The following is a 12,649-nucleotide window of genomic DNA, read 5'->3' as shown; positions in this document are numbered from 1 at the left end:
ATAGGAGCCTCCAACACATGGATGTGTTCACCAAACCAGAAGCTCGCCAAACCTCATATTTTAGGGATTTTATGAGGGCTACATCATGTAGATATTATCCATTATTAACTCCATTTATAGTTCCTCTCCCCTCTCCAGAGAATGGGGGAGTAGAGCTGAAAGTTACAAACTTCTAAATATACTTGGTCTTTCGTGACCAGCCCCATCCAGGAGCCCAGTAAGAGTAACCTCATTAGAACAAAAGATGTTCCTGCTGTTGCTGCTGCTAAGTCGCATCAGTCGTGTCTGACTCTGTGCGACCCCATAGACGGCAGCCCAACAGGCTTCTCCGTCCCTGGGATTCTCCAGGCAAGAATACTGGAGTGGGTTGCCATTTCCTTCTCCAATGCAAGAAAGTGAAAAGTGAAAGTGAAGTCGCTGAGTCATTTCCGACTCTTAGCGACCCCATGGACTATAGCCTACCAGGCTCCTCCGTCCATGGGATTCTCCAGGCAAGAGTACTGGAGTTCCTATCACCTAGGAAATTTAAGGTATTTAGGAGCTCTGTGTCAGAATACAGGTTCAAAGAACCAGGAACTGAGGGTAGATAATAATAATGTATAACTTATTACTTCAGAGAATCCCTCAGAGAATCAAGAAGAACCCAGTGAATTTTGGAAATTTGACAATCCTTGTGAAAAGCAGATTTATTATTATCACTGACTTTTCTGTTTGCTGAACCCCAACTTAAATTGAGATTCTGGCAGCCTGCACTCTTTATCTTCCCTGCAGTGCTCAGTTGATTATCACTTTTGTCCCAGGTCAGTTCTTCATATTTTGAAGAACTATGAATTCTTCATATTCTTCATAGCCCAGGCCTATTCTGGGCCCTGCTCATGTCTTCAGAGTGCAGCCAACAGGGTTACAGGGCATCTTAGGGGGTAGATCAGCAAGGAGGAGGGTGTTTACCTCTTGCTTTTCCCTGTATCTAATTCAGCCAGTGAACTATGGCCTGCCTCTATTTTACTAATTCATAGCATTCGGAAGGGGGAGTGAAGATGGGACTGATTTTTATCTCCTGGCAGCACTTGCTCTGAATTTTTAAGGGAGCTTCAGACTGAATTCAGGAGAAGGCAATGGCACCCCACTCCAGTACTCTTGCCTGGAAAACCCCATGGACGGAGGAGCCTGGTAGGCTGCAGTCCATAGGGTCACGAAGAGTTAGACACAACTGAGCGACTTCACTTTCACTTTTCATTTTCATGCATTAGAGAAGGAAATGGCAACCCACTCCAGTGTTCTTGCCTGGAGAATCCCAGGGATGGGGGAGCCTGGTGGGCTGCCATCTATGGGGTCACACAGAATCGACACGACTGAAGCGACTTAGCAGCAGCAGCAGACTGAATTCACTAATCAGTGAGACAAGATGTTTGGCTGCATACTGACATCTTACCCATTTGATCAGGCCAGTATATTTAATTCTAGCAACACTTTTTAATCATAAATTCAGAGAACTGCAGTGGTGAAATTTATCTAAGTAATTTTAGTATTTTCATCCATTAATTCAAAAAATATTTATTCAACACTGAGGTTAGAGCTACAATTCTGCCACCTCAGTACCTTGCTTTATATCCATGTCTAAGCTTCAATATCCTCACCTGTAAAAAGAAAAATAACAGTGCTTCCTCAGGATTTATTGGTGAAGTCAATGAGATAATACATGTGAAGCACATATTAATCACTCAAGAAGTGTTCGTTGACATTGTTAAAACAAATATGGACCCTGGTGTCACTGAGGGTCTAGTGGAGATACACTAGTAAATGGGCAATTAACAAGCACTATGAAAATCGCTATGAGGGGGAAATGTCTGGTTTCCCAGGATCACATACAAGAGAAGCCCAAACCTGGACATAGGCTTCAGAGAGGCCGCTAGAGGAAATCCCACTTAGGCAGAAACCCCCAAAATGAGAAGGAGTTAGCTAGGTAGGGCATGGGGGAAAGAAGTACTCTAGACTAAGGGAGTGGCATTTCTCAAGACCCAGAAGTGTGGGAGGATAGGCCTTTCAAGGAACTGGAAGAAGGAAAGGAGAACTGCTCAGAGACAACTGTTTTCATTCGAGTGTATATCCTTCAAATTTAATTGCAGAGACACTTTTTTACCCCTCAAAAATAGAATCATTCTATTTTAGAGTCTCCTTTTTCTGCATGCTATACTGAACATCTTTTGACGTTGTTAAATATTCTTCTAAAATAGAATTTCTAGTGACTAGTCTAATTTCTAGTCACTAAGGGTCTTATGGTCATGCATTGTAGACAAGCCAGGCTACAAGCCCAAACCCTGATCACATCTCCATCAGCGGCTGCCCCTTGCCACCTTTCCAGCATAGTGGTGCACACTCCAAAGCTCCAGTCTGCTCCCAGGAAGCCAGACCCCAGGTTGAGGTCCAGACTGGTTCTGGCAACAAAACTTCTTCCCTGGCCGTACCCCTCCACCCCATACTGGGCCACACCTTCTATGATACGGTATGGTCTCTTAGATTTCTCACTGCCATTAGCTCTAACGAAATTCACCACCTAACTCACCGGCTTAAGAACTATTTTTCTTGCTAATATTATAAACTTCATGTTGGCAGGAACTGAATTTGTCTTATCCACCACTATATTCCTACTGCCTAGTATGGAGCCTTAAACATAGTACCCAGTCCATAACTGAATTCAAGCACCTCCTGTAAGTCAGGCATTCTACTAGGCATGGGCTTTAGGAATGGGTAAGTAGTCTTAGACCTCAAGGAACAGATGGTTCAGTGATTAATCCAGTAAATTCTGCAGCCTTCCGTCAGTTTCTTTCTCTTTTCCCATTTATTTTGGTTCAACTTACTCTATATACTGCATTTTCTAGCTCTCAGACCACAATTGACTTTTTGACAAATACTGAAGAAAAAGAAAAGATTTAAAACCTCTGTCGTTCTAGTGTCATCTGTTATTTGTTTTCCCCCTCAAACTAATAAATGGCCACTGTTTTTCTTCAACCTCTCCTCATGCCTGATACACTTAAAGAATGTCTGTCCAGTCTCTCTTTGTCCCTTGAAAATTGCAATGCAGTCCTTGCTTTGGATTTTCTTTCTTGTTGACGTGAAAATCTAATATATTTGCTTTCCTTCTTTATGATTCTTATTGTTTGAAAAGTTCTGTTTATATTCCATCTTTCATGCAATGTCTTTTTGTTGTTTTTGTTATTAGATATATATGTGTGTGTGTGTGTGTGTGTGTGTGTGCGCACCCTATGCATAAAGATTTTTTCTTCACTTTTCATGTCATTTCCTTTAGAGATATTCAGGAATTATTCCATTTGTTTAATTTTATTTGTGATTATATAAATGACACATTTGTAGCAAAATAAAAGAAAGAAGAGAAAGGGAGGGAGGAAGGAAGTACAATTTGATTCTGCTGGTTTACATGAGGGAGAAATAAGGACAGTGAGAGAGGGAAAGGGAAGTTTTTTTTAAAAAAGGTTGGATAGATAGGGACCTGAGAGTAGAATGAGGGTGAGAAAGGAGTCTGCAAACAGTGCAGAGAGCTAAGAAAAGGTGCAAATTTGATGTTCACTTTGGCTTTTAACCTACTATCAACTGACTTACCAGCCCAAATCCTAGATTCCCCCCGGGAATCTAGACTGATTAAAGACTTCACTATGAAAGAAGAAACTCTAAAAGTTTTAAAAGAAAACGTAAAATATCTTTATGAACTAGACATGAATAAGGATTTCTTAAACAACATACAAAAAGAAATGGATATTTTATGCCCACTGGATTGGTAAAAATTAAAGGTCTGAAAATAACAGGTGTTAGCAAGGCTGTGGATCACAGGGAACTCACACAGACACTGCTGGAGGACGTGTAAGTTGGAATAATTGGAATCACTTTGGAAAATAACTTGGCATTATCCTGTAAGCCTGAATATTTGTATACCTGCATGTAATCCAGCAATTCCTCTCTTCGGTTTGTACTGTAGAACAGTGCTTCTCTAACCTTATCAAGCATCTGAATCACCTAGAAGGCTACACAACTTGGGGGCCTCACCCCTGGACATTCTGATTCGGTACATCCATGATAAAGTCCATGGATTTCATTTCTAAGAAGCACCCAGGTGATGAGGCTGCTGCTGCTTTACAAGCACAGTTGGAGTAAGTAAAGCTTCTCCAGATTTCTTCACCTGGGTCTTTTGGAAACAGAAACAATAATGTTCAAATAGAAAAGGCAGAACACAACTCAAATATCTATTGGAAGAATGGATAAATAAACTGTAGTATTTTTACACAGTGGAGTATCATACAATATTGAAAAGGAATACTAAGTGGGCTTCCCGGGTGATGCTAATGGTGAAGAATCTGCCTACCGATGCAGGAGACATAAGAAGCACAAGATTGATCCCTGCGTGGGCAAGACCCCCTGGAGGAGGGCATGGCAACTCACTCCAGTATTCTTGCCTGGAGAATCCCATGGACAGAGGAGCCTGTTGGGATATTGTCCATAGGGTCACAAAGAGTTGGACACCACGGAAGCTACTTAGCGTGCACAAACTCTTAGTATGGGTACTACCTGAATGAATCAGGGCCTAATGTTACATCACAAAAGTAAGTCACAGAAAATCACATATCATGTGATACCATTTTTATAAAACTAACAAATTAAATAATATATTGCTCAGGTGCAAATAGAGAGATTAAACTATGAGGCAAGACAGCAAAAAACAAAAATGAGAAAAGGAAGACTCACATAACTAGATGCAAGAGTGTGGGTATTCTGGTAGCTTTTAAGAAGGGTGATGGGTTCTCATGTGCTTCAGAATTGTCATTAAGTTACATATATGCTCTTGTATATGGAAAGCAGATACATAAGAATTTGAAGCTATATTTAAAGAAAATTCTCACAGATTGAAGAAAGGTCTTGTCTTTCCAATTAAAAGTAGTCCCCAAATACAGGCAAATTAATGCAGAAACTCACATTGGCACATTCCTGGTAAAAGTTCCAATGTCAAGAATAAAACGTGACTCCTATAAGCATCCTGACGGGACACAAGAGATAGAAAACAAGGAGGCTAACCAAACACAGAATAAAATTTGTGCTCACTTCAAACTTCTCTGCAACAATAACCACTACAAACAAAAAACTTTCAGAATTTACTTAAGGAACGTTTGAAAGAAAAGGAAAAATTATAATGCAGTAAACTTGAATCTGCAGATTAAAATGCTAATTATTATGAAAATGATATGAAACTGATATTTTTTAAATGGAGAGTTCAGTGGAAGAAAAAATAGAAAAATCCATGTAAAATGGATTTATTATATAATATATATAATAGTTCTCATAAATATATGTATCATGATATACATATCATAAAATATATCTGCATGTATTTATGTATATATTTGTGTGTGTGTGCTCAGTCACTCAGTCGTGTCTGACTCTTTGCAACCCCATGAACTATAGCCAGTCAGGCTCCTCTGCCCATGGGATTTTCCAGGCAAGAATACTGAAGTCAGTTGCCATTTCTTCCCCCAAGGGATCTTCCCAACCCAGGGATCAAACCACATCTCCTGCATTTCCTGCATTGGCAGGTGGATTCTTTACCCCTGAGACCTGGGAAGTCCTTATATATATTTATATATGTATTCTATATAGCATGAGATTTTATAATGTGTTATATAATACACATATTATATTTGTATCATTTATATTATATATCATAATGTATTGTATATTAGTATGTGTATCATGTATCAGTATATATATCTGTATATACTATATATATACTATTATATGCAATATTATAACAGTGTAATAATCAGGGGTCATGAAGAGTTGGACACAACTGAGCGACTTCACTTTCACTTTTCATTTTCATGCATTGGAGGAGGAAATGGCAACCCACTCCAGTGTTCTTGCCTGGAGAATCCCAGGGACGGGGGAGCCTGTTGGGCTGCCATCTATGGGGTCACACTGAGTCTGAAGCAACTCAGCAGCAGCAGCATATAGCATAATGTATCTATAATATATATTAAAATATAGTATATATGGCATATTATAACAAATATGGTAATGTATATTATATAATACACATACATATTTCATGCATATAAAATTTAGTTTGTGGTAAAGGTGAGTTTAGGGATAGATTATTTACTATATGATGCTACAACTAGTAAATTATTTAGTCAATAATAGTCACGCCCAACTCTTTGCAACCCCATGCACTGTAGCCTACCAGGTTCCTACATCCATGGGATTCTCCAGGCAAGAATACTGGAGTGGGTTGCCATTTCCTTCTACAGGGGATCTTCCCAACCCAGGGATCGAACCCAGGTCTCCCACATTGCAGGCAGATGCTTTAACCTCTGAGCCACCAGGGAAACCCAATAGAGTCATTACCATGCACCAAAGTATTTTCTCAGTGAGTTAAAAGGTTAAATTTTTAAATGGTAAAATAAAAAGAACTAGAAAAAGTGTCAGTGAAGATTGATCTGATCCTTGTGTGAGGAAGGACTTTCTAAGAATAAAAGAAAAGGAAAAAATCAAAAGAAAAAGATTGATATGTTTTTCTATAATTTGTTTTAATTCTCCATGTCATAAACATCATAAAAAGCGATAAAAAGCAAACTACAAACTTGTACAGAATATTTGTTTTATAAATATTCCAAAGGATTCTTCCACTAATATTTAAAGTTGTGTTACAAATCATTGAGAAAAACATAGACATCCCATTGGAAATATTGTGACTATGATAATAACTTCACAGAGGTTGCTTCAAACCAAATTATAGTCAAGTAAGAGCAAATTGGACCAATGAGCTTTTCTTTTCATCTGCATGATTGACAATGATGACGTATTTGCCATTTTAAATATAAGGAAACCATATCTAACTGCCATCCTAAGGGCACTTAAAGTTAAATAAGGTAAATATTTGGTCAGGGGTTAGTGCTCAGGGAAAATCTGGAGCTATTCTGGTGACAAAGGAGCTTTGAGACTTTATTCAGATTTATGCAGTTCACTAGAACTTTTTAAGCACCTGATGTTATAAATGACTACAAAAGTTGGAGGGGGGGAGATTATTAAGAGGCTCTGACTGAAAAGATGAAGGCTCAGAAAACAAAGTTGATGTCTTTAAGATCTTGAATAGCATGCCTGCACTCAATAGGATGTCCACTGAACTCCAGAATTGGCGGGGAAGGAGGAAGCTCCTAAACAAACTAGGAGGCCCTGTTTATGTGATGAGTTATAAACACTTAAGTCATTACCCCATAGTAGGATTTAAAAGCAAATACAAAACAAATACAAAATATGTTGTGTGTCAAATATAACAATAAAACATGATAATAGCAACAGTAGAAATTAAGGTGGCAGTAAATAGGCTTTTGTAAGTTCAAATACATGTGTGGATTGCAGATTCAGTATTTATTAATCAGTTACAAATGGACCCTGGAGTGGTTAAAAGAACTAAACTTTTTAGTTTAGATTTATTTAGGATGACCAAGAATTAGCACCATGGTTTGCATTCTTCTGTTTGCATTTTTGACTCTGGAATTAGGACTCTGGGCTTTCCTGATAGCTCAGTTGGTAAAGAATCCACCTGCAGTGCAGGAGACCCCAGTTCAATTCCTGGGTCAGGAAGATCTGCTGGAGAAGGGATAGGCTACCCACTCCAGTATTCTTGGGCTTCCCTTGTGGCTCAGCTGGTAAAGAATCCACCTGCAATGTGGGAGACCTGGGTTCGATCCCTGGATTGGGAAGATCCCCTGGAGAAGGGAAAGGCTACCCACTCCAGTATTCTGGCCTGGAGAACTCCATGGACTGTATAGTCCATGGGATCGCAAAGAGTCGGATATGACTGAGCGACTTTCACTTCGCTTCACTTCAGGACTCTGGTCTCCTGTCTGATGGAGCTTCATCCTCCTCCCACCACAGAAACGTCTTTAGTGACAATATTTGGAAGATGACATTTTGGATTCTCATATTGGTGACAATCCTAAAAGATTGGAAACCTTACATTCTATAATTAAACAGAAGTCATAAACCAGTATGAAAGTAACATTTGTGTGTTAGTTGCTCAGTAGTCTTGTCTGACTCTTTGTGACCCCATGGACTGTAGCCCATCAGGCTCCTCTGTCCATGGGATTCTCTAGGCAGGAATACTGGAGTGGGTTGCCATTCCCTTCTCTAGGGGATCTTCCCGATCCAGGAATCAAACCCAGGTCTCCTGCGTGGCAGGCAGATTCTTTATCGTCTGTGCCAAAGGTAAAAGTCATAGGGAAAGAAAGTTGAAAATTCAAGGCCCTAGCTGGTTGTTCTTTTATATGTGAAAAACTGATTCATTTGCTTTGTGTGCCACTCTGGGTTTGCCCCATGGGCATTTCCTCATTTGGTCGGTTCCAAAGGCCTCTTTAGATAGTGCCCATTTCATATGAACTGAAGCCGAGTGCTTCGTTGTGCTGACCTTGCTTACAGGGTTAGAGCCTTCCTGTCCTGATTCCCTGTACTCCTGGTATGAAGTGCTTTCTGGCCTTTGTGTTTGCATGTTTACTCAGAACACCTGAGTATATGTCGCTCTCTGACTCTGTTTCTCTGTTCCCTTCAGGACTACTGGCTCTCTCTCCTTTACAAGCGCCTGATCGGCCCCAAAGTCCTGGCCGTGCATGTGGCTGGGCTCCAGCGGAAGCCCCGGCCAGGCCGAGTGATCCGGGACAAACTAAGGATTTATGCTCACTGCACGAACCACCACAAGTAAGTGTTCAGAGAGACGGCACAGAGACCACCCCTGAGAATTTTTAGGCCGGTCTGAGAACTTTGTACTACACTGGACCCCTTCAGGACACTGAAAACTGCTTCTGATTTCACTAGACCCACTCTTTGCAAGTTTCAAATGATTTCTGATAAACAGTTTTTTCTCCAAGTAAAACCCCTTTCTCACACTTAGAGGAATTATTCATAAAATGTTCATAAAGATACATGCCATTTTTATTTACTTCTTCATCCAACAAATTTTTATTGAGCATTTTCTCTCAGCCAGTTGATGTAATGCCCAGGAGGCTTATTTGTGTGCCTACGCCTGAACCAAAAGTAGAGATATAAAATCTGTTCCTAAGATATACCAGCAGAGCTAGAGGAAATAAGCCTAGTTTTCTAAGATGCATGTTGGAGAGCTGTACCACTAGAAACCTAACCATGTACCAGTACATCCCAAGCTGGGAGTGCCCAAAGCTAGACATGTCAGCTTTACAGCCATTTCAGTATTTTGAAAACCATTTCAGCTATTTTAAAGGTTAGACGGTTAAATAAAATAAATCTAGGCTTCCTTTTTTTAGGGAGCCAAACCTTGAATGATAAGCACAGTAACGGGGATGGTTATCCTCTTTTTCATCTGAAGCTGAGGTTATTGGGGTTGTCTTTTAAGAAGTAGGAAACATAATTAGTACATAAAGTTTAGCAGATAAAATATTTTAAAACATGAGGATCATAAGGTAGAAACTTAAAACAGAGCCTGAAGCAAAACCCACCTGACCAAATATGGCTTTCTTACATCGCTTCCAATTTAAGGAGCAGAGTAGGCAGCCCTGGAAATAAGAACCCTTTCTCTTAAGGCAGAGAAACCTTGTGTGGACTGGGAGTGAGGAAGAAGGAAGCAAGTGCCTCCAGCCAGACCTTCATTCCAGTGAGCCTATCAGGGCCGATCACCGGCAGTGGTGAGCACAAAGAGTCCCCGCGGTCAGGTTACAACAGATACCCCTTCCCTTCCCTGATGACAGAGAAGCCATGCCAATTAATTTATCCTGATAAGATTTTTCAAAGAATCACTCTGAGCACAAGGGGGCCAGGGGCCAGTTGTCTTGTCTACAGATACAAGTGCCTATTGTGGATGAGAGGAGGCTGGATTGGGCAGAGGCCAGAGGCTTTCAACGTCCCTTTTGCTCAACAGGAAGCTCAATCCAACAGCTGACAGAGAGTGACTGCTTTATGGCCTTGGTTGGAGTTATCTGATCAACATACAAGGAAACATTGTGTTCTTTGTCTCCACCCTGGCCTTGAGGTAACCACCCAAAAAGTGGACTCCCAGCTTCAAGAGAGGAAAAGTTCTCTTGGTACCTTTTGTCTCTTTTGGGAAGCATATCAGTCAGTGCCCTTTATACTATGGCTCTGCGGACTCAGGAGAAAATGTCAGTAGCCAAGCCATGGGCTTAGCAGAATTTCGGGGGTCCTCAGAGAGGTCTCCTCACTTGGCTTCATCCCAGTGTTCATCCTGATGCTCTTTGACATTCTTGTGGGAAGTTGTCACTGATATTCTGAATATACCATGCACTCAGGGCCAGTGCTTCATGCATTTTTGTATTATTGGCGTCCCACAGAGTGACTGGTCTGAGGAAGGTGTCAGTGAATGTTTTATGAATGAATGCAGAAACAGGCCATCAGGGCATCGCTGATGCTTTATACTTCTAGCTCCCTTTCCCTTTGCGGTCACCACATTGGCCAGAAGAAAGGGATTTGGTGGAGTGCTTAAGAATTTTGCATTCACCAGCATAAAATCATTCATTGTATTCAATATCCTTTCTCCATCACCAGATCTCCGGTACTTTCTATGGGAAGTCATTCCAGAATCTCTCGGGGGAAACTGTGCTTCTGCCAGTTCCATCCCTCCTCCCTATTAAAAAAGAAAAACAAAAGAAACAACTTTACTAATCTGTGTCACCGATGACCTTAGATTACTGGGGTGAAGGTCTTTTTGTTCTTGTTAGAGAAGAAAGCCCCCAGGAGACACACTGCGCTAGCTAAGGATGAGCTGGCTGAGTCTGCAGATCTCCTCCATGTCAGCAGGTGTCCAGTGCCGTAGACAGATGCGCACAAGGATGAAGTGTCTCTGCCCCTTCTCTGTAGGAAGCCATATTCCCTACCTGAGCCCCCTCACCCTCCACAGTAGTATCAGGAAGCACTCCTGATCCACTTGGTTTATTTGTAGCCAGAGAGACCAAGGTCACAAAAACATCCCAGAGTGAGCATGTTAGCTTCATGCTGTTCAGTCTTGACCAGTCAAAAAGTACATATCCTTGGTCAAAACAGGGGATTGATGAGAAAGTATAAGTTTATTGATAGTATAACCCAAAAAAAGGTCTTTTAAAATAGCTCCTGCACTAAAGTATATGTTGAACATTTGCTATGTGCCAAGCCTCTTGCCAATTATTTGCATTAGTGTAATTGTATTAAATTCTAAAGGTTCTACAGTATCACATGTATATACAAATAGCAACATGAATAATATAAAGAATTTTATATTTGGAAAGAACCCTTAGAGATCTTTGGCCTGTTGTCCTGTATAACATAGAAATTCCCTTAATAGTCTCCCTGACAGTCATGAACCTCTGCTTGAATACCTCACTGCTTCTCATGGCATCTCGTACATTGTGGGTCGTTTCTGACCCAGTAAAGCACTGTCTTTTATGACTGATTTAGGATAACTGAGTCAGATACTCATAGCCACACTAGCAGGTGCTTTTCTGCTTTCTGTTCTAGAGCCAACAAATTAGGACCTGGCAGCACAGCAGTTCTCACCCTAAGGCTTCTTATTCAGAGAACAAACAGGTTTTGACTAGGAAACAGTCTTTTTATAAACCATTCTGCTAACACAATGTATGTATCTGGGGAGGAGCTGAGATCTTCAGCCAAGTTTAGAACCAGTTGGAGCCTGGTGGACACTGAAGAAAAATTGAGTCTTTTGGGGTTCAAGTTTGTTTATTGTTGGCAAAGCACAACTTCCTGTTTTTCAGAAGAAGTTTTTTTAAAGACTCATAAAAAGGTTCCTGAGGCTTCTTGGACATCAAATGGCTCTTACAAAACAATATTTTGATGAGTTAAGTGTAAATGAATCAAAAACATGTGGATTAAATTTCCCTTAAAATACACAGGGGCTTTGAAATTGGGAAAAAGATGTTTGGCAAAACATGGCCTGACTGTTACCGAACCCAAAAACTTTGAATTAGATTTGGAGAAAATGGACCAACCCAGTTTTCAAATACGTAGACTTTCACTGGAAATGGACATGGATTTCAAAGCATCGTCCTCCCTTCCCTTTCCTAGTCTCCCAGCTTCACTGGAAGTATTTCTAGAATAGGGACTGTTTTTCATCTATAAGTCAAGAGGCACCTCCCAGTATGACACCCCTCACCTCTAATATCCATGATATTCCAATTCCAGCCCCCATCCTGACTCACTTCCTCCTCCTCCCATGGCAACACAGAGATGTCAGCCCGCAAAAGAACAGCCGGAAAGATGAACTCCAGATACAGGCCTTTCCTGCTAGTGAAAAAGTCTCACTGTGAGTGAGACAATGGAGCAAGATAGATGTTCTACCAGATAGAAAGGGGCATTAACTAGGAGAACCAAAAGCCACCTGGACTTGACGACATCAGAAGGTCAGCAGTTGCCTCCAGGCCACACCTTCGATAAGACCCCATTTTCTTAGCAAGCAGACACTCCTTCAAGATTATTTTTCTGTCGGCAGAGAATGGACATTCTTCAGGAATCTGGATTCTCAACATAGTACTTTCAGGTTGGTGCTGCATTCCCCAGCCAAGAATGTGTCTTCACAGCCAAAAGGCCTCTGCTTAACGTCCTTGCCCACCAGCCA

At 40.9% G+C, this 12,649-nt stretch overlaps 1 protein-coding gene across 7 annotated transcripts in view; it reads left to right on the top strand.

The window, feature by feature from the left end:
• Positions 1 to 12,649, top strand: part of HPSE2 (heparanase 2 (inactive)) — a 716,285-nt gene that overhangs the window by 677,951 nt on the left and 25,685 nt on the right. For all 7 annotated transcript variants that reach the window (XR_009733773.1, XR_009733772.1, XR_009733771.1 and 4 more), the window contains exon 10: positions 8,612 to 8,757. Coding sequence is in view for 3 of the 7 variants with exons in the window: in XM_061403062.1 (XP_061259046.1) it covers positions 8,612 to 8,757 (146 nt within the window). In the remaining 4 variants the exon portion in view is untranslated. The remainder of the gene's footprint in view (positions 1 to 8,611; positions 8,758 to 12,649) is intronic.

This window comes from Bos javanicus, chromosome 26 (assembly GCF_032452875.1).
Source record: "Bos javanicus breed banteng chromosome 26, ARS-OSU_banteng_1.0, whole genome shotgun sequence".
Classification (NCBI taxonomy): Eukaryota; Metazoa; Chordata; class Mammalia; order Artiodactyla; family Bovidae; genus Bos; species Bos javanicus.
This window is presented reverse-complemented; position numbering and strand designations above follow the sequence as displayed.